General features: G+C 38.9%; 2 protein-coding genes across 2 annotated transcripts in view; one reads left to right on the forward strand and one right to left on the reverse strand.

Moving 5' to 3' along the window:
* Positions 1-6,759, forward strand: part of LOC118332980 (cingulin-like protein 1) — a 62,235-nt gene extending 55,476 nt beyond the window's left edge. Inside the window, exons 16-23 of the mRNA XM_035668446.1 lie at positions 1,013-1,180; positions 1,363-1,536; positions 2,477-2,566; positions 2,708-2,791; positions 3,133-3,251; positions 3,460-3,568; positions 3,817-3,980; positions 4,267-6,759. Coding sequence (XP_035524339.1) covers positions 1,013-1,180; positions 1,363-1,536; positions 2,477-2,566; positions 2,708-2,791; positions 3,133-3,251; positions 3,460-3,568; positions 3,817-3,980; positions 4,267-4,387 — 1,029 coding nt within the window. The 3' untranslated portion in view covers positions 4,388-6,759. The remainder of the gene's footprint in view (positions 1-1,012; positions 1,181-1,362; positions 1,537-2,476; positions 2,567-2,707; positions 2,792-3,132; positions 3,252-3,459; positions 3,569-3,816; positions 3,981-4,266) is intronic.
* A 3,230-nt stretch (positions 6,760-9,989) lies between these two features.
* On the reverse strand, positions 9,990-19,913 carry rab27b (RAB27B, member RAS oncogene family; the record flags this gene model as incomplete). The annotated part of the gene is given in 4 exon segments (XM_035668200.1): positions 9,990-15,585; positions 17,628-17,751; positions 18,085-18,188; positions 19,825-19,913. Coding segments are annotated over 4 exon segments (504 nt in total), but the record flags the coding sequence as incomplete, so codon positions are not given.
* Between the last annotated feature and the right edge of the window lie 2,207 nt (positions 19,914-22,120).

The following is a 22,120-nucleotide window of genomic DNA, read 5'->3' on the forward strand; positions in this document are numbered from 1 at the left end:
GCGCTACAAATAAAATTGAATTGAGTTGAATTGAATCTTTGATGACGTTTGTTGACGTCATCACCCTAGAAAAAATTTAAAAATCCTAAATTTGAATTATTAAATTTATTTGAATTTATTAAGTAGTAGTAGTAAAGGCAGATTGAGTAGGATTTGTTGATTGCTGCTTGTGAACGCACTGTTCAAAGTTAGAGTTCAAGAGAGAGAGTGCTGGTCGAGCCAGGTTGAGAGTAAGTGAAGTGAAGGAGCGTCATTAACAAGATCAAAGCAGAGAATCAGAGAAATAAAGAGATATTTTCTGATTGAAATAATCTGCAGCTGCTGTGCTAAAAGACTATCTGGGTTTCACTACCAATTCAACAGTTTCCATCTTTCTTCAAAATTGCACCATGTTACATCATCCTTTCCACCACCTTTCTATGTGTCATTGGACTGTAGATAATAAGAAAATAAAGCCATTCAATTTAATTAAACAAAAGCACTAAATTCTTTCTTGTATCAATGGCATTTTGAGATTCTTGTTTCATACTGAGTTGTTGTTCATGTTTCCTTAATAATGTAAAATGTCAGTAAAAACATCCCAGAAACAGAAAAACTTTTCCAAAATGAGAACAGAGGAATGTCAAACTGTAGTCTGACTAACCAGTTCAGTTCCTGGGAATTAAAAAAAATCCAAAGTCGATGATTCACAAGTACATTCTCTTTAGTATGGACTGAATGTAAATAAAGTGAAAAAATAAAAGGAAGTTTGTATATTTATTTATTTATATGAACAAAATATGAATATGAGCTCATCTTTCCAGGACAGTTTCTAATTGGTTGTTGTTATGTACTCACAGCCTTTAAACAATCAGCAGCATCATAGCAACTGCGTTTGGTATCATCATTACTGATGTCAGAACTGCCTCTGGTCACCAAACAGAGGCAGATAAAGTCCAAAATATCAACCCGAGCTAAGCACAGATGTGTGTATGAGTATAGTAAATGTGCGTGTGTGTGTGTGTGTTTGCAGCTGGGCGAGGCCCTGCAGGTGTCCACGCAGGCTACAGCAGAGCTGAACCTGCAGCAGAAGCTGCGTGAGGACAGCACGCTGAGGGTGGAGGAGCTGGAGGAGTCTCTGCTGGAGAAGGAGCAGGAGCTGCAGAGACTGCAGGCCCTCGTCAACAGACTGCAAGGAGAGGTGAGCCCACTTGTCCAGTAACAGAATTCCCATCAGGCTCAGCTGTACTTTAAGGGGTTTTATGTTGTTGCATAGATAAAATAAACTTAAAAAGATAAAGCTACTGGTTTTTGATTATAGCTGAGAACCACTCTTGTACGAACGCAACCTCAGGATGTGTGTGTTTCTGCGTGTGTGTGCAGGTCTCTGGTAAGCTGATTGATAAGGAGCAGACGCTAGAGGAGGAGATCCAGCTGAGGGAGAAGATACAGCTGCAGTGTAAGCAGGCGGAGAGGATGGTGGACGACCTCCACATGGAGCTGCACACCGCCAACCAGGCCAAAGAAGACCTGATCAAACAAGTCAAACAGGCTCAGGTACTGGCGTCAGTCATTTGATAGTTTCAATGGCAAGTACATTAATACACCATCATTCCCATGCATTTACACAAGAACATCATGTACAATAAATAAAAACAGAGGAATTGGGGTGTTCTGGTGCTTTAAGACAAAAAAGAAAGCTCAAGTTCATATAAAATAAATTATTTGACCTGTGGGTAACACCTATTTAATATCAAACTGGTATCAGATTTATAGGATAAGGATGGTGTGATTCTTTTTTTCCAAATCCCATGAAATGATGAAAACCAACAATGTGTTAATCTATCTCTCAATACTCTCTGACTTCCTGTCTGTGGCTCTGAGCCCACTGGTTCCTCCTGAGGATGTGAATCTTTAGAAACAGCTCAGATAAATATACGCCGACATGCTGCTCACTCTAGTTTTTGACCATCTTTACTCTAACAGGAGGAAATAGGGCGTTGGTTGTTGGTTTTGGTCTGTAGAATCAACCTGAGTGGGATTTCAGGCTGCTAACCGAGTTGACAGTAATACAAAAAGGTTCACACACCTTACTTTTTTATTTGGGATAAATTAAAAATAAATAAATAAAATATTATAATAATGTTTCATCCTTGGAGCGAACTCTATTTCCAGCTGTAGATCAGACAGTATCCACTGTGTGTTTGCATACGTGACCTAATGATTCAAACAGAGATGTCCACTTGAATTAATCAGTCATGCAAACCATCAGAGTTTGGGGTTAATGAGGCATTAATTATGCAAATCCTGTTTAGGAATCAACTGCTAATTCCATAATCCCAAATATTCATCATGTCGCTATTTCTGAAGATACTTAATCTGTCCCATTTCTAAACAGCCTGAATGTTCTGCTGATGAGACACAAGAGTGACCTCAGATCAGCCTGAGAAAAGTTTAGTTCAGTTGTTTATGGATGATGACGTATTCTCTCTCTCAGGAGAAGATGATCGACCTGGAGAGCGATCTGGAGGAGCTGCACGACAGCGAGCAGAGATGGGCCGCCAAACACAAGAGAGCCATCGAACAGGTAAACACACAGGAGACAGGAAGTGAGTTAACTGAGGATATTTAGTCAGTAACAGGATTTTAAAAGCACTGGCAGACAATTCCAACGTCCATTATACTGATGAGACTGACTGTACTGAGACGTGTCTGTGTCTGCTGTCAGACTGAGCAGCTGCAGCTGAAGCTGATCCAGGAGAAAGACCTCAACGAGCTGCTGGAGACTGACAAAGCTGCCATGGAGCGACAGGTAATGTGTGTGTGTGTGTTTTTGAAGATTTATTAACTGGTATAATTTTTTTTTAGCATAACAAAGAAACATTTTTGATTTCTTAAATTTGATTATTTAGGAACTGTGAGGAAATGTGGGACACACATTTTACAGTGCAAAAAGCAACTTGTCAGCGCCCTCTGGTGGACACACTGTGTAATGGAAACTAAACATATCTTTGACATTTCTGTACTGCAGGTTCTTAGGAGGATTATTGGCTGACATGTAACCAATCAGATACATCCTAATGCATTGCCAAAAAGGAGGAAAAGACACATTCAGACCTAATCTCTAATAGAAATCTCTGTCTGTCTGTGTAGCTGCGTGAGCTGCGTCTGGAGGTGGAGGAGCTTCACAGCTCCAGAGTTCAGGAGGACGTTATCTCCAGGACGGAGAGCAGAGTCAAAGAGCTGGAGAACACTCTGAGGACCGAGGAGAGGTCAGTCACCAACCTCAGAGAACACGTCTGCTGTGTATTATGTCACTGAGCGCTTTCTGAATGCTCCTGATGTGAGAGATATATCTGTATCAGGTCCAAGTCCAACTGTCTTGGTGTATCAAAGAATGGTTAGCTGTGATATAAACAAGATACAGCCACATATAGTGTGTGGTCGTATTGGCTGATGTGTTTGTGTTTTGTGGTTCAGGAACAAAGCAGTTCTGACAAACACCATCAGTAAACTGGAGAGGAGGATCAACGAGCTGAGTGACCAGATGGAAGAGGAACACAGGATAGCTACTGAACAGAAAGACCTGGTAACACACACACACACACACACACACTCACTCTCTCTCTCCTTCTCCACGTGGAGGCAGTATTACAAAATAGTTCCTGTACTAATATGCATTTATAGTTCATGTGTTTTATAGAGAGGACTTGATGAACTGTGCCGGTACAGAAGCAACGTATGCTCGCACCTTGAGGTGTTTCTGTGTCGCATGTCAATGTGTCAGTCTGGTCCTGTGTGTCCAAACTAAGCGCTGCTCTGTGATTGGTCCTCCAGATGACCCAGAGGATCCGCTCCCTGAAGCGCCAGGTGAACGAGGTGGAGGAGGAGGCGAGCAGGAAGGAGGCGCAGCACCGCCACACCCAGAGAGAACTGGCCGAGGAGAGGGAGACAAGCAGCCGTCTGCAGAGACAGCTGCTCGACCAGCACATGCAGACAAAGTACGGAGTCTAATACAAACACACACACACACACAGTTAAATGGGCTGGTACAGGTATGAAACACTCACCTCCTGTAAACTAGCTGTGATCCTCACAGATTGGATTTTAGTGATCATTTGTAACGCGTAAAGCATCAGTATGGGTGCTATGGTTACCAGTGGTTAATCTTTTGTTCAAATGTCCAAACCGGCAAGCCGATCTGAAATTGGTGGAACTTGCAGATCGGTTTCCTCGAACACAAAGGTGCAAATACGTGTACAGTAACGCCACCTCTCTCTGTCACAGGCGTAAGGAGACTCTGACCATTCGTCAGACTCTGGACAACCTGAGGCTGGACCTTAGTGTCGACGATGAAGACGACGATCAGCTGCCGCAGCAACAGACCACCAGCGTCACCAAAGTCTAAACCCTCACCCTCCTTTTCTTCCGTTCTACAAAACATAAAGCATCTTCACACTGACAGCGTCAGGGTGCGTCCACATGTGACCAAGCTGCCACTTTATTACAGCCAGGAGGCATTCAGTCCATTCTATTGTGATCAACACTCAACTTCTCAGGAAAGAACAGTATTGGCTGAGGATGAGGAGTTCATATTCATCATCAGGAGTTTCAGCTATTGAGGGAAATGGCTAGACAAGAAAAAAGAAGTGTTCAACTTTTTCCCCCAGCAGGATTTTTTCTTTTGTCACTGTCGGCTCCATTTTGCTAGAAGTTGCAAATGTTGATGAACACTTTTTAGTTTTTACAGATTGTATTTCCCAGTAATCTCCTAGGAAGTGTCCTGGAAAGAACTGTGTAATCTGGTACTAATTACAGGAGAAAAACAGACGAAATCATTCATTTTCCTCCATTTAAACACGTGTATATAAATCTATAATGCATTTATTACTGGAAACCTTATTCTCCATACATGTTGAGTTGTAGACCTGCTAGTAGACCAGTTTGACTAAAAACACCTTATTTTTTTCTACCATTAGTATCAAATGACCTATTTCTTTGCAGGAAACCTCTGATGAAATTGTTAGGAAATTACCTTACAGATGTATTGCCCTCTCCTGGTGGCCAGCAGGAATTACAACAGTAATCTATTCATAAACACTCACAAAGAGCAGTGTATACACAGCCTCACTGTCAGTGTGACTGACTCAGACGCACAATGAAGACATGTTTAACATTATCTTTTCTCCTTTTCTATTACATAGAATATTAAATAGAAGAAAATAATATAAAAATAAATAGATCGTGCCTTGGTAATGAATGCGCAGGAGCTTGGTGCAGAGAGACATAAAGGGAAAGCTTGCTGTGGACAATAATGGCATACAGTAATAAGGATTTGATAAAGGTGCCTTGTTGTTTTTAATCTGTTCTCGCTACAACAAACCAAATGAGCTTTACACAGCCAGAAGTACATTCTGGAGAGAGGAATTTCTACATTATCCAGTTGCACAAAAGCTTTATGGAAAAATATATTTTTGGAAAAAGTTCAAACTCAAAGAATCAGCGGCTCCTTGTAAATGTGACAAACTTCTCAGATTTTGCGTTGTTTGTTTTTATTTGTTGGAGCTTTGCTGATTTCCCCTGTTAGAAGCTGTGTAGTTTAACACATTCACCTGCAGTATTTGAACATATTCCACACTGGTTGCTGACACACTACTGACTGCAGAGGAGGGACCTTTGGATGTGATTGTAGCTGTTTTTGATTAACACACAATTACGAAATTATTTATATTGAACTTTGTTAATGTTGTTTTTATGATTTGAAGATTATTGAACGTTCTGTGTTTGCAATTGCTTGCGGGGCAAAGAAATGATTGTAGAGAATTACATTTTTTTGTATTGTTTTAGAGATGTGTTTTGTTAAAGGGGTTTACCGCTGTACTGATACTTGCTGTGCTTCCCACATACAGTATCTGGTTATGAAAAAAAAAGAAAATCTCACTACACACTTGGCATTAAATCTGCATCTTTATTCATTTTATCAGAATTCACTAATTTCACAAAAATAAAAAAGTTTTAAAATGTTTAAAAACAGCTGAGACGTTTTAGCTCTCAGAAGTAGAATAAATGTCTGAGTACAGTTTGGATCCAAGATGTGTGTTAATGCAACTTGTGGAAGAGGAAAAAAAATAGAATATTAATTAGAAACACAGTTTATATGCTATGTGGTTTTCTGTAGCATCTGTTTAATGTGTTGTATGCTCCTATTTTGGAAGAAATTACTTTTCTTTTCCCTTTAAAAGAAAACTAAGCGCACAGACAGAAACAAACAGGGCTCGGTTGTTGGTTTCGTTCTCAGATACTGACTGTGGCCAAAAAGTTAGCCAAAACTTAAAGAATGAAAGAAAATAAAGAATGCTCACTTCCTCCTTCTGATTGAACGGTGAGTACTTTGAACCCAGGCAACCGTCCATGCTCGCTGCTTGTAGGACGTCTGTCGTGAACACATAAAGCTAATACTCAGATACAGTTTGGATTCTGTTATGTTTACATTTGTTGGTGTCTTTTGCTGTATTGGAAACAGGAGTATAAATCATATTTCAGCTGTTGGGAATGTAATTGCTACACCGTGTCACTAGTGTTTTATTTTTAATTTTTAAGGAAAAAGCGAGGGTGTCTACACATATGTAAAAAGAAATTGAACACACTGACTTATTTTTGTAACTACCTTCATTCTACCGGTTCTGCTGTTCTCGGGTATTTATTTTTGTTTTTCCGATTCTCTCTTTTGGTGAGAAGTTTCTTAGTACAAATTGCAAGTAAAGTCTTCTCCACTCTGAAATCTGGGTAATGTTTGTATGTTTTTTGTGAGTATCCGTTTTACAAGCAATCAATATTTGAAACAATTTTGCCTTCATGTGTGATTTGGGATTCTCCTCCAAATGGAGATAAAAAACAGCACATTAAGGGCTAATTTACACATAGAGCCCCTATTTGGTACCAGGAGTACAGAGCACATTACTTTTTCTGCCCAGAGAATTCAACAGGCTAAACAACACAATTAACACTAAAACAACATAAAAACTTGTAAACAAGGCCCTTTAATTTGATGTCAGTTTTCCCGGTGGTGTTTATTTCTTGTGAAGAAAGTTCCCAGTATTACACACATTACGACACAGTTATAAATAATAAACAAAAACATATATATAAAAAACATATATATATGAAACACAGGCCAGCAGGGTGTTGGGGGGGTTAACTGAATCAAAGTAACACAGCGTTGCCAAGTCCTCCGGACAAGTACATTTACGTGCGGCAACACACAGCAGCTCCAGAAAGAGTCACATTAAGTAAAAATAACAAGTGGCTTCAAATGAGGCTTAACGTTCACACACTGCTAACAACAAGTAGCATTATTATTTATTTATTATTTGCACATACACTATACATTTGTATGTAACTACAACAGATTTTATAGGAAATAGAACAATGTGCAGGAGAGGTTTAAAACCAAAAATGGCTTGTGAAGAAAGCATTGGCATACTACTTCCTGTAACCGAGCAGCCTGCTTGACACTAGCACACTACTAAACTGCACTGCTATGTTGTTATAAACATCCCCTCAGTAAGTGACAAAGTGAAAATTTAGCTTTCACTAAATCAAAAAAAAAGTCAAATATTTCCCTGTCTTTTCAAACAGCCAGTGCCACACATGGCAATATTATGAAACAGAGAAAAAAACAGAGTAAAGGAGGTCCAAGGATTGAGCCTTGAGGAGCTCCACAGGTCATAGAAGCAAAAGAAGACATTGTCAGCAATTAATACAAAGAACTTGTGATATGATATGTAAGAAGAAAACCACCACTGTACTCCAATTACACAAGAATGTACACAAGAATATTGTGTACAATTTGTGTCCTGTGATAGTGCTAGAGAAGAGATCAGGAGATTTCTTGCTCAGGAACAAAGAGTCCATGTCCAAAAATAAGATGCTTCAAAATCTACATGTTACATTGTTATAAGAACATTGCAATATACCTGTATGCTTGCCACCGGGTCAGATTTGGTCGGATTCCCCTTGAAATAAATGAAATGAGGAAATGGTAAAAATGACACTCTTGTTGACAGGGGCGCCAGAATCAACACAAACACTTTAATTATATGTAAAATAACCATCTTGTGACTCGAATGAAATCATCATGGTGTCCATGTTTCTCACTACAACCAGTGTAAACACACACTTGCCAAGCTGGGGATTTCCAGATTCTAACTCTGGTGGGAACATAGTGAGATTTCTGGACACGGTGTTCACAACTAAACCTGAACAAACGGCTGTTTATTTGAATCAATGAGCCTGATGTGACTAACCAGCTGTGTCCACACAGTGTAGTGAAGTGAAGTGGTGAAGTGAACAACAACAAACACAACAGATCCCAAAGTTATTATAGTACTAAGTCATCTTTAATCAGCTGTCAGATCTCACAAAGCCTGAATAAATTTACTGCAAAGTCGATCAATCATCATCTAAAACAAACGCTTCGGCAAGATAAAACTGAATCTACAAAGATACTCGTCAAAACATACATGTTCAGTTCCAGTTTATAACACTTTCACAACCAAAAAGACAACTTTTTAAAAACATTTTATTTAGGGGGTAAATGTATCTTTTTACTTAAACTCAACACAGAAATATTAAATTCACACCTCAGGAAATGTGACAAAAGATGCTGATGCAGTGTTTTAAGCAATTTTGCAAAAAGTATTTTTTCCAAGTAGTTTTTGTTTGGTTTGCATTCAGCAGGTGCCAGATGGCCGGGGGTTTGCTGCCAGATGATTTTGTTTAAGGTCTAATAGCCATTGCCTCAGCTGGGCGTTCCTGTCCTGAAGGTACAGTGACGAGATTCTTTTTCACTGATAGCAAAAGGGTGTAGTATTTGAGAGACTTCCCTGTTTGTTAGCAAGCTAACATTTATGACTATTTCTGTAAAACTTTAGCTGTCTAATGTTAGCTTAAATGATACTATTACCTCTAGCAATTTTTGTGCTTAAGCTAGTGTTAAAAGCAGTCAAGTAGGTCTATCTATGGGTATAGTTCTCAAGGACAGCTACTACATGACACATGGTTAGGTTTAAGAAAGATCATGGTTTGGGTTAAAAACGTAAAGCAAAAAAAGTATGTTATTCCAGGAAGTTATCTCTGTGTAGTCTGTGAGACTGCAGATAGACCCTTCTCAAGGTAGTACTAATTGAAACATGAATAAAAATAAATTTTATAATGTACATATTAGAATCATTTACTTGTCAATTTACTCAATAATGGCTATTGTTTGTGTGCGGTCACACAGTCAGGCTCTGTTTAGTAGTAAGTAGCTACAGTAAGCAGCTAAGCTAGCTATATTTGTACTTAGCTGGCCCCATAGAAATGCAGTCAGACCTTCATTTTGCATCCATTGTAGCGGTTGCCACAAAAACTGAAGAAACAGCTAACTAGCAACCCTTCAAAAGCATTGCTATTATTACTATGTTATTATGTTATTATATTAATATTCAAAGGTATGTGCTAATTAGTGTATAATCTAAAACCTGAACATAATAATATTAATGAGCCATTTTAAAGTTGCCATGGGTCACGTTTTATGCATGTTTCGTGGCCACCATAGTTTCTCCCTCCCGGTTGGAAAGGGAGGGTGAATGCTATACCCCTGGGCTAAATTCAGACTTCTATTATTATTAGTATTTTCTCTGTCTAGTGTCTCTAGATCTAGTTTCCTCCCAAATTACTCAAAACATCAACATATGTGTGCACATTGTTCCATATCTTGTAAGATTAAGTATGTTATCTTTCAAAACTCTTTTTTTTTTCAATCTATTTTTTTTTTGAGACAGACTTGCAGTGAGCCTCACCAACACAGAAACGCCTCGCTGTTAGTGCTATCAGACTCTTGCACACATTTTTGATAATCAAACAGAGGCTTTCGCAATTTATTTAACTTTTCTAATGAAAAAACAGCAGTTACTATCTGCATCAAACTAAACCCAAAGCACACTCTCCTGGAAAAAAAAAACACAGGATAAAACAAACAGATTTATTTGCAGCTCTGACATCAGAAACATTAAACGCATCACAGGTCATTTCATTCTTATTGTGTCAAACATGCTGACGGTGCAACAAACCCAACAAACACACACAGGCATCGATACACGCAGTGAAAACCGAAGAAACGTGTACAAACCGCAGGCATCAGAGAGAATTCACACACAGAGGATTTCCAAAAATAAAAAAGCTCTTAGAGGTACTTGGAGTGATACATTGTTTTGATATATTGGGCACAAAAACAACATCATGACGTCTGGTCTCTGCTCTCTCTGCTTTGTAATCTATAATCAGTAATGCATTAAAATACTCAGTAGCTCACAAACTTTACAGAGGATCAGACAGAAGAGTTAATAATAACAGGCACAACATGACTCTCCAAACAGTGTAAACTTTCAAAGTGAAGTCAAAAACTACCAAAACCATTTAAGACTTATTAAACAGATGCTAGGAAAAAACATGACTACAGCGAAAATAAATGTAATGTTGGTAGATGTCAGACACACCTGTGGCACAACTGAATACTGAATTTAAGCAAAATGACATCAGAAGACAAATGTATTATTAAAGTTCAATCAAAATTAAGAAAATATAATGAGCAACACAAAAAGAAGGGCTCAGATAAAAGCTGACAAATTGGTTCAAACAATTGTCACAATTAAAAGGCATTGGTTCAACATATGCAGGAAAATGGTCGTCCATCTGGGTGAGGAGCACTGGGAATTTGGACTCCAAGAAAAGCAGCATTAACTTGACATAGTCGATGCTTTTTATTTTACCTACTTTTGTCCCCTTGCTTTATTTGATCTGAGCTGTTGGGTAGATCTTAAGAATTCATTTTCATTTTTCTTTTTTTGTAATTGCAAAATAAATGTACTAAAATTACTGGAGAAATAAGAATCTTTTTTTAATTCTGCATTTAAACCAAAATGTGTTGCCAGTCACCCTCATCAATAAGGCTGTATTACATTTATGTACAACCATGTCATTATTTTCCCAAGTCACAATTTAACTGTTTTACCAAAAACATGGAAACTTAACAAAAACTGAGAAAAAGTAACACACCTGATTAGTGATTTTAAAGACATGTATGAGACATTTAAAGCTGCACTAATCAATGTTTTTATAGTAACATTGTGTTATGCAAAATGTGACACTCATAATGAACCTACCAAGAATTATGCAGCACGATACAGAGCTTTTTAGCCTCTTTCAGCTCATTGTTTTGGTTTTACGGCACATTTAACGTAAGGTTTAGTCTCATCAAACCCTTTTCCAGCAGCGGGCAGCTGATACACCCACTGTACACTACCTGCCATAGACACCTAGCTATATATTTTTCTCATTCGCTGGTGGAGACCAAAACAGAGCTAAAGAGGATAGTAAATATTGGAAATATATTTATCAGATGGACACAAACTCTACTCCAATGGACTGAAAATATCACTCTGTGTCTGCAGCTGTTTGCTAACACCAGCCTTATGGCCGTAAGAACTTTATAAAGTTATAATATGTCAATGCTGTGTTTTTAACTTGTGCCACTGCTCCTAACGTTTTAGTTTCAGTAATGATACAATTCTACTAAAATATCACTTGCTTAACAGGACTTGTTTCATGGACTAAAGTTGGAGCAAAGAAAAAAAAAAAAACCTGTGTTCAGAGGATTTCACAAAGCTGCTTCTGTAAGTTTAGAAGTATGTAACCTGTACATTATGATTCATAAAAGATCAAACAGAGATTTGAACAAAAGAAAAGTGACATTGAAACGGAAACAGTGCAACCAAACCTACAGAGATACAGAATTTTATGGGAACATTATCAGAGTTATCCTGATAAGTAACTGTGAGAGGATGTTACAGTGTGAGCCATCTCCTTATGTCTTTATAATTAGCGAATTAACAGCAGTGAGTGTTTAATATGGCACAGGGATCAGCTGTTGGCAGATGACTCTGCTTGGCTCTTAAACAAAATACAGCACAAAACACATTTTTCTCACTGTGAAGGCAGTTTCTCTGAGTGAACAGCAGAATGAGGTTTGGGTTTGTCGCAAGCAATCGCTCGTTTTTGTCGTTTCCTTTTTTCATTTGGCACACTGGCAGATTAAATATAGGTGACAACGAGTTGAAGCCAAAGCTGTATGGCGCTTTAACTTATTTTTGTATGGATCCATAGAGCAAAATGCTAAAAATGTTACTGAAAAACATTCAGAATTTTATCATCTTTAAAATGACCACACCAGGCCATTAATAAGCCACACATGCAGTATACTTCGTGTTACTGCTGACCCATTTGGCAGCCACTGGTTTCAGAACACTTTGAAAACCAACCTGCAGTAATCCTAATATTATGCAGCTGTGAGTTGGGACTAAACCCTCCCGTTGGCTCACTGACGGACAAAATAAGGATTTAGCTGCCAGCAGGTGGCAAGCAAAAAGACCATTTCCCTTGTTTCTGGTACACGTCAACTCGGCTCAAGATTTGTCATGAAGTAAGGCAGATCAAGGTGTTACTTGATATAATGAAAACTGTTGAGTTGCACTTAAAACAAAAGAGATCATCTCGGACTCAAAGCTGAGTTTTGACATTTAAATGAACAGATTTATTTTTCATTTTTTGTAAGTTTACCTTTAAATGGCTTCTGAAGACTCATGTTTTTTGCTATGCTCAAGCGTAGCATCACGGTACAAAACATGCAGCCTTTTAAACTGAACTCTTAAACTGAATTTCCTTTCAGTGTAACATGATTTCATTAGGTTTTCTGCACAGCAACTGTTAAATGGTCTGGTATGCAATTAAAAAACAATGTAGTGTTAAGCAACAAAACACAACTTTGGAGACACAAAAAAGTTGGTCCACAGTAACTTCAAGTGTTGAACCAAAGAAGTCCAGTTCAGACCAAAGAGAAATAGTCTTAATCAATTTCTACTGTACTTCAAGAGTTTATAATAGTGTATTTTCTTCATGTTAGACACACTTGATTGATTAATTTGTCATTTTTGGGTTAATTTGACAATTGAGCTTAAGAGCACTATAGCAATGAAATAAATGGTGGAAATAATTTTCTCTTGATGGACGTTAAAATTAAAAAAGAAAGAAAGAAAGGATATGAGTGCGAGTGTGAGATATAAAGAACATAACAAAAATATGACAACGCAAATAATAATCTATGCTTTACATTTCTTTTAATATAAATAATTGGTCACTTTATATTCTAACAACATTGGTCATGTATGGGGCCTTAAAGCGATATTTCACTTTGTCTGATTACCTGTTATAAAGAGATGAGAGTTCAACATTTAAAACCAGCTGCCCTGAAAAGCCCATGTCACCCAACTAACTGACATCTGGTATTTTTCCATTCTCAGAAAGGCCATTTTCATGATAATGATTCTGATTAGACCTAATTATCTTCTATAGTTAATTGAACTGTTTTTCAATGCATTTATAATGACTTACAGTACATGTCATGTTTGTTCTATCTGTAATCTGTAAATAGCCATTAACTTTTTTAGATTTACATTTTCCGCAAATGTTAGCAAGTTACGGTGACATTGCCTCCCCAGAGCAGCAGATATTTTTAGCTGACTTATCTCAAACTCTCACACACAGAGGTTAAAGTCTGTTCCGCCACAGTGGAATAACACTTTAAAAGCCAAGGCAGTAGATCAGTGTGGAACAATACATCTATTTAATAATATACAATGTAGGCTTTTTTTCGCCATTTCACGTGTGCCATGCTGTACCCATATTCGTCCTACAATATGAAAGGTGTACTATCTGCTATCAGCCAGTCTGGCACCATCATTGAGGTTTAATGGAGAATAAGTAAACCAACCGGGCAGCTGACAGAGAGCTAGCTGAAGCACTAGCAAAATGACAAAGTATCTCATGTTATCAGTATAATGTAAAAGTGTCCACAGTACCCAAACAAAGCTACTTCTAATCTATCATATGGCACTCCTGTACAAAGGAACAAAAGCACGGTAAATTACGTTAGCTAAACTAGAAACTAGAAAACCTTGAAGCACTGGCACAGAAAACGACAACTTAAACAAGATGTTGTTGGTGTGGTGAGAAGACTGATACAAAAGTATTGTGATAGGTTTTTCTCTATTTGATTTGTCTCTGTATGAAAGTTACTAAAACATTGCAAACCATCTTTACTAGAAACACAAATCAGCTGCTTTTGTTAATATTAGCGTCCCACTTGTAGCCACAGCTAACACTGCCAGGCTCTGACGCCCTAAACGTTAGCTCGTCTGTAGATGGCTAGCTACAAAATGTCTTATACAGCAGGCTTGTGGAGTAATCAGGATACAAAGAAAAGGTAACTATAAAGTAAAATAATCTGCTTATGAAAAAGAAATACTCGACAGAGGATATTCAGCTTCTTCTGCTTTGTGTCGGGGTATCTCCATCTTTTGTATTGTTATGTTATGTTTTTAATAAAATATTTAATATAGGCCTAATATTCATCTGCACAGCTGGATTCAAAATACATATCCTAAAGTTAGCTATAGACGCTAACAAGCTGACATTAGATTAACAAAAAACAGACACACAGCAATCTGAGACGGGTGTCAGAGACCTCCAATATGGCACTGTAGCTAACTGTATAACGTGGTGCATTTTTAACAAATGTCTAACACTGAAATATGACCATATGTGGCTAATATGGGTACAGCATTGAAAACAGTGTGAAACTGGGCAAACAATTAAAATAGAAACACATTGGTCACACAGTTGGTCAGCCTGGTCCAGGAGGAAAAGTTTCAGGAGAGGACCATGAATTAATTTACACAGACACACAGACTGACTCTTTATGGCCCAGATTAGGATGTCTTCAAGTGACAGCCTAAACAGGAAGCAAAATGCTTCCCCTGTTACGAAGTGATGAAGAGATGAGACTTTAAAGAGTTCAAATTCATTTTTGAAAATCTCTTTTTGCCTGTTTAGATCAATTTAAATCATTCAAACCACTTGCAAGCAGAGAAATTGGGAGCGTGCAGAGCTTAATTCCCAGAATGCATGTTTTAACCGAGGCACATTATGTGTCTGACAGTGATGAAACTGTCCCCTCCTGTTTTAATTTCCTCTTAAACAGAGCTCAAAGGCAAACAGGCTAAGACTGTATTACTTTGAAAATCCACTAGAGGGGGACAGAGTTGTTTCATTGCCAGACAGTTGGGTAAGGAGAGGAACAGAAAGAAAAGAGGAGCAGGAGATGGCTAAACTTTAGTTCTAGAGAGAAGAGAGTGACCAGGGAAGATGAACAAACATGCAATCAAAGATGACAGAGAAAGTAAAAGAAGGAGGGAATGTGGCGAGTAGAAAGGACGGACGAACGGAGGAACGCTGACTGGTCGTTTCCTGAATCGCCTCTTGATCTAGCATGCACATTTCTTCTCATTGGGCTGCTCCTCAGCAAGCTTCGTGGCCCCGTTGCCATTGGCTGGCTCGACGGGCGGTTTGTCGACGCACTGCTCCATCCTCTTCATGACCAGGTCCAACAGCGTTATCACCGCCTTGTCCACCTCCGCTCCCGTCGCTGCACTCGTCTCAAAGTACGGGATTCTGTGAGGGACAAGAGCAGAAATATCTATTAAAAAGCTCCGCAACAGTAGAAGGGTTTAGCCCACTACATAAGAACCATTTTACAAACAATCCCATCATTATTCGACTGATTCCAGTTCATTTCTATTAAAGTCATCTTGTAGAGAGTTGAAACTTCATGGAGACCATAACAGCAAGCAACAAGGGAAATGTGTTGCTTTATCAGAGCTATTATTGCGAGGTGCATCATTGGCTTATGGACATTTTTTCTGTTCTCAGACAACATTATTTTTTTCTGAAGTAACTTTCTCCATAAAGCAAAACCATTGATGAAGCATGGTGGTTGAGAAAACAAGCTTTGGTTACCATGGCCTTCAATGTCAGGGCCCGTTCTAGATGGATTTTTCATTAAACCAGTCAATGTTACTTGCAATGACAAAAGCATTATATTTTTTGTCTCTGTCTCAACTCTTTGGATTCGAACCTCTTTGAACTACGTCTTGACTTTCACCCAGTCCTGGTCTTGGACTTGACAACGGTGGTTTTGGACTTAACAAAGGTGGTCTTGACTACAGCAGTGACTTACAGAGCCCAGCGTGGGGGTCATACGGTAGAAAAAACTTACCAAACCGTATTAATGGCTTGATAAATGGAGCAAAACGTTGAAGCAAATATGCATATGGCTTATGATTTTAAAGAAAAACAAGGGGGCAATGCTGTATTTCATTGTCAGACCAGCTAAATCAAAGCACACAAATAGTGTTAAAATACTACAACACTAATAGACCAAAAACAAGTGAGTCACAGCATATTAGCCATTGTTATTCCTCATTAATTGTTAAAGCACAAGTTGTATCTGAAATACCTCTTGATCATTACTTTATCCTCATATATTATGCATTAAAAACCAAATGGGACTCCAGTACATTTTGAACTATGCACAAAGACAGCCAAGCTAATCCTTTGGTTATTAATTCATTCACTCAGTTAAGCAATTCATTTTCTTAAGTTTGCTCATCAGTGAGATAATGAGGAGTTTTCTAAACATTCTCCTCTCACAACATATAATGATAGCATTATGCAGATAATTAGCTTTTGTTAACTAATCGAAGTCACGCACAGAGAAGTAAACTTGAAGGAGATAATAAATCAATGTATAAACTGATGGTTGGGTGGTTTGGAAAATGATCAGCAACAATCAATATGGTCCAAGGATTGGAGTTCATGTACTAAAACTAGCAAAACTACCACAGGATCCTTTAATATGCAACCTCTTGGTCCTGAAACAATAGGTTGAGTAACCAATCAGTCATCAGAATGAAGATTTAATAACAGATTATTTGATTCATTTATGAGTAAGTAAAAATACTCTATTCCAGTTTACATAACCGTAAAGGATTACAAGATTTGCTGCTTTTGTCCATTTTTCCCTTTGTGTGTTTCGTTTTCACACTTTATTGACTCAACAACCAACTGATTAATACATTAGATTATTGATCATAACAATTGGTGGTAACATCTCTGTAAGTGTTGTGTTCTATCTTTAGTGTCACGTTTAAAGAAAAAATCTTTCTGAAATATTTATCATTTAAAAATACTGTAAATAATGATTAATATTTGACTGTGGAAATAAGACTGAAGCTGTCACTTTAAATGTGATCTGTAGATATATTTTAAATGTAACTTTTAACTGACAGTATTTGGCCGTCATATTGTACCTATACGTCCCTGAGTTCCCCAGAGTTTAAGGCAGACTTTATTACTTCCTGGAACAGAGTTTTGTTGCCTGGCAACACCAGGCAGAGGTCTTGCCTGGCTGGAATGACACAAAGAAGCGATTTTTAACTCGTCTAACAGGAAGTCATTTGTTGAGAAATTGCGAAATGTCAGTGCTGCACTGGAGTCATGTACTGTCTGTCTGTAATGTTGTGGTTTGTCTCAGTGCTCGTCTCACAGCTAGCCTGCTCTTTATGAAATACTTATGTTCAGTCTCTCCAATATTATCGATACTCCGGTGATCCTTTAATACATACCCACACACTGTACATGAAAATCAAACCTACCCGTATTTATCAGCCAGCTCCTTGGCCTGTTTCTCCTGAACCTCCCGCTGGTCGGCCAGGTCTGCCTTGTTTCCTACCAACACAATATCTGGATTCTCACAGTAGGCATTGGCCTGTAGCTGGCCTGGAAATGAATACAAACGGAAAAAAGGAGATGTTTGAGTGTAATATAGAAAAACTGTATCTTTGCACAGCTGAATGAACTTGATAAAAGTGAAAAACTCTGCAAATAGTTTCACTTACTGCTGTTTTATTTTATGCTTCCTTCGTATGCCCTTTACCAGGCGTAAAACTACCTTAATTTTATGTGCAAATATAATGAGAACTTCACTTCACTTCACTTCACCACCAGAGGCACTATAGAGCAATGTTTTGATAGCAAGATCAGAAGAAGACCTCTAAGCTAAAACAATGCAGTTTCTAAACACGTAAAGAAATTGTGACGTTAACAACATACTCATCCAGTTTCTGACATTGAGGAAGCTCTGCTGGCTGGTGAGATCAAACATCAGCAGGAACCCCATGGCGTCCCTGAAGAACGCCGTTGTCAGGCTGCGGAACCTGGAACACACCGGAAATATGTATGCTTGATTGACAGGTTTCTCAGATCTTTCATTTGTTCTTTAAATATTCCCTCCAGACATGTCTTTGTGACACATAAATATTATCTGCTTTGAATAATAATTTGTACCTGATGTCGTTTGTCATTTCAAATTCCTTAAAATTACATTTAGTGAAATATCCAGGAATATGCAAATATTTTTCCATTTCAAAAGTTTAACAGCTGGACAACAACAAGTCTCCTTTCTCCTCCAAAAACTCCATTCTCAGTGTATGCGCACTGGAGGTTTCAAGTTTCCATAACACACTTGTATAAGTTGCATGGACCAGGGTTGACTTTGAGACTAGGTGAATGAGTGTGAAAACAGCCTTTTAGTGTCAAACTCTGCACAGTGGAGCTCATTCACAAAACAATCAGCAAAACCTGGTGTTGAGTGTAGGAGGACTGTTACAGTAATACTTTTATACTTAAAGCTACAACCATTCATATTTTCATATTAACAGAGAAGCAATTTGTTGTGAAAGGGGTCACTCTTTGTGACAAACCCACAGAAGTTGGTGGAGACCAAAACAGAGCTAATAGAGAGTAACTTACGTTTGTCAGGCAGACACAAAATGACTCCACATGAATGATGATATTGCTCTGCATTTGTTGGATGTGTAAACAGGCTACTGTTTGTTAACAAGTTTGCCAAATCAATTCAAAATCTGTCAGCGTAGTAAATGGTACATGGACTGTACTTATATAGTGCCTTTCAAGACTTAACTGTTGAAAATGTCCACAGTGAACTTGTATGTTCTGTGGCATGCTGGGTTTCTGGGTGTGACACCAGCAAGGAACATAACTCTGTGTAAACATTACATGTGAAGCTTCATCAGCAAATATGTGACAGGCAAACAATCAGGATAAAGCGGCAGATATCAGGAGGTGTTTCCACAGCAAACAGTCTGACGAACTGATCACACAGGTGGAATAATAGGCGCTCGACTAAAGGATCACGGAGATCAGTTTATGGAAATAGGAATTTGTTCCGTTACACTGAGCAGAAGTTAAAATTATGTAAGTAACACTGACTCATCCACCAATGAGTCATCGGTCCTTTATAAACAGATTCAACACATCGAGGCCCGTTCCAATTAAAGACCACGCACATGCACTCTCACACATATATGATTGACACATACGGTATATCCAGGCAAAGAGGCACACACACACACACACACAAACATAATTGGCACTGATCTGTTTTTCCCTAGAACCATTCAGAGTGATTATACACACTCGATTTCAGCAATGAGCTTCATCTTTGAGTGGTTTGCCATAACCCCCACCATTTAACATGTATTACATTACAGCCACAATGTAATATGTGAAATTTTATAGCCAGAATGAGATGCATTATTGCCTGTCAATCAAGCAAAAGAAATAAAACATACTTTATTTCTGTAGAGACTCACTCGTTGCATTTCTTTGAGCAGCATCTATTGGCCATTAGAGGAGCTGCAGCTGAGTGCAGTACAGCTCTGTGTGCGTTAGTTTTGAAAAAAGAAATATGTGCAAGTGATTGTAAAACAAAATTGTAATTGTCATGATGGAAAAACGAGCCAGTTCCTGTGTGACGAGGAGCCCACCCACCTCTCCTGTCCGGCTGTGTCCCAGAGCTGAAGGTGAACCTTAAAGGTTTTCCCCGTGGTCGTCCCATTGGAGTTAGACGCTGTGTACACCTGAAGAGGAAGAAACAACATTTGTTTAGTTTTTATTTATCAGATACAATAAACTTGGTAATGTGTATTTAACGGTCCAGTGTGTAACATTTAGGAGGATCTACTGGCAGGTATGGAATATATACATTAACCAAAAACTGGCTCTAGATGGGCATTCTCCGCACGATTTGCAGTCACTGTAGTTTCTCCTAACACTTGGAAGGGAAGGATGAATTGAGTAAGTTGCAGTCTGCAACTACACCGCTAGATGCCACTAAATCCTCCACACTGGTCCTTTAAGGAGAACTGGATACAGCTGACAGGAAATGATCCCATTAAGGGGCCGCTGTACACTTTCACGAGGCCCACCATTGGGTTGCAAAAGACGTTCCTCCAACAACCAAAACAACCTATTCATTTCAATGACCCCTGCAGCATGTGGCTGGAAAAAATCGAACAAAAAGAGTTTGACCTCGCCCAGCGCATGTCATCTGGCCACACACTACACTGACCAATCAAACAGAAGGGCAGGAAAGACTCTGCACACTGCTCTGAACTCTTGGTTCGTGTTTGTTGACAGGGTTTTATCTGATTATGTGAAGACATGGGAGTCAACTGAACAGTACGTGTCCGGTCTGCAGCATTCAACATGTTGGACTCCATGCTGGGAAGCTACCGCTAACTAGCCATTTGTCTGTAGACATCAGGCTGATGTCAACAGCCAGAAACAGCAGGAGCAGATGAATCAGTGTGCAGCTCTGTGCAGCGTTTTAGCATCAAGCCTTGAAACACAAGGATCTGTTACTGACAGGGAACTTCCAGGATCATATTTCATCATTTCCCCAGGACCTGAAGCAACACGCCACCTGTTTTCAGAGTGTTAATCGCCCTCTCCACTGCTTTATTGTTGTGAATATCTCAGCAGGTCTGTGATCTGGACAGCGGTCCTGACTCTGTAACGAGGAACTCCTGTGTGCTACAGCTTGCTGTGTTTCTTGCAGGAAGCCTCGAGGCGTCATTCACACCTCTGACTCTCCCAGATAAGACACTGTCACTTTCTGTGACTTCCTTTTAAAGCTGCGTTCACACCAATCATGCTCAGAGCAGTTAGTTTCAACTTCAGCGTGTTTTTGGTTACATTTTCAGAGTCAATTATGACACTTGTACATCTGACAGTGTAAGTGCTCTATAGTGAGATCCACGGAGCAGTTTGTTATTGGGGCTGAGGGTTGTTGGATTACAGCACAAATGCCACAACTGCACATTTTTCTATACCCATCTTTGCTGAATAAAATAAATTTTTTCTTCAAAATACATTTTGGTTTTTCATTTCATTAAATAAAACAAACTTGAGTGTTCTAGTGGTGAAGTTGCAGATTGCAACTAAATGAACACTGCTATCATCTGTATTTGACAATGAAGAACGCCCCTATCTACAGGCAGTGTTTGGTTTGGACAGGCAGTGTTTGGTTTGGACCTAATGAGCGATGTGAGCATCGGATAAAATGTAGAGGGAAAGAACACGAAGAGCGTGACGCATCACGAGTCCGAAGAAGCTGGAATGAGAAACATACTCTTCGCAGTGAAGGAAGTGGGACGGTGGGGTGTATTGTGTGTGTATACTACCCCCTCTTGAAGTTGTATGGGGACTGTGGTCAGAGGTCGATACCGACCGAACATGACTTTCTGGGAAAATTGTGACTGTGTTGTGGTGTGTGCTAAAAAAAACAGCCACCAAGCATTAAGACAAGACTCATACATCTATTCATTCTTTATATTATTCACAACTAACAATTAGTAAATTGGTATTATTTACCACAATGGTCCTGAGAGCTGGGTGCTTGAGGAAAGGTAAGTGGGATCATTGACAATGCTAAAATCTAGATAAAGTTATTCCCTGGGTAGTAGACTGGGATTAATAAATTTTTAAAGATCCCCTCCACATGTATGTACCAACATAGATACAAATAGTCGCCAATAATGTTTTTTCCACAAATAAAAAGGTTAAAGAGGTTCATCTACCTTCTACCTCATGTCAAATTCAAGAATCTCTGAATAGCAGATATTGCATTTCTCCTTTCAGAGGTTTTCCTGCTGGACACAAGCCGCCCCTACGTATCTGTGAACAGTCCGATTCTCAGTGGGATGGCACTGGACATTTCTTTTCCTACAGCTTCACATGCTTACAAGTTGCATACTGGACCAGGACTGACTTCCCAAAGCTATTT

Source organism: Morone saxatilis, unplaced genomic scaffold (genome assembly GCF_004916995.1).
Source record: "Morone saxatilis isolate NCDOM2014 unplaced genomic scaffold, NCSU_SB_2.0 Contig21, whole genome shotgun sequence".
Taxonomy (NCBI): Eukaryota; Metazoa; Chordata; class Actinopteri; family Moronidae; genus Morone; species Morone saxatilis.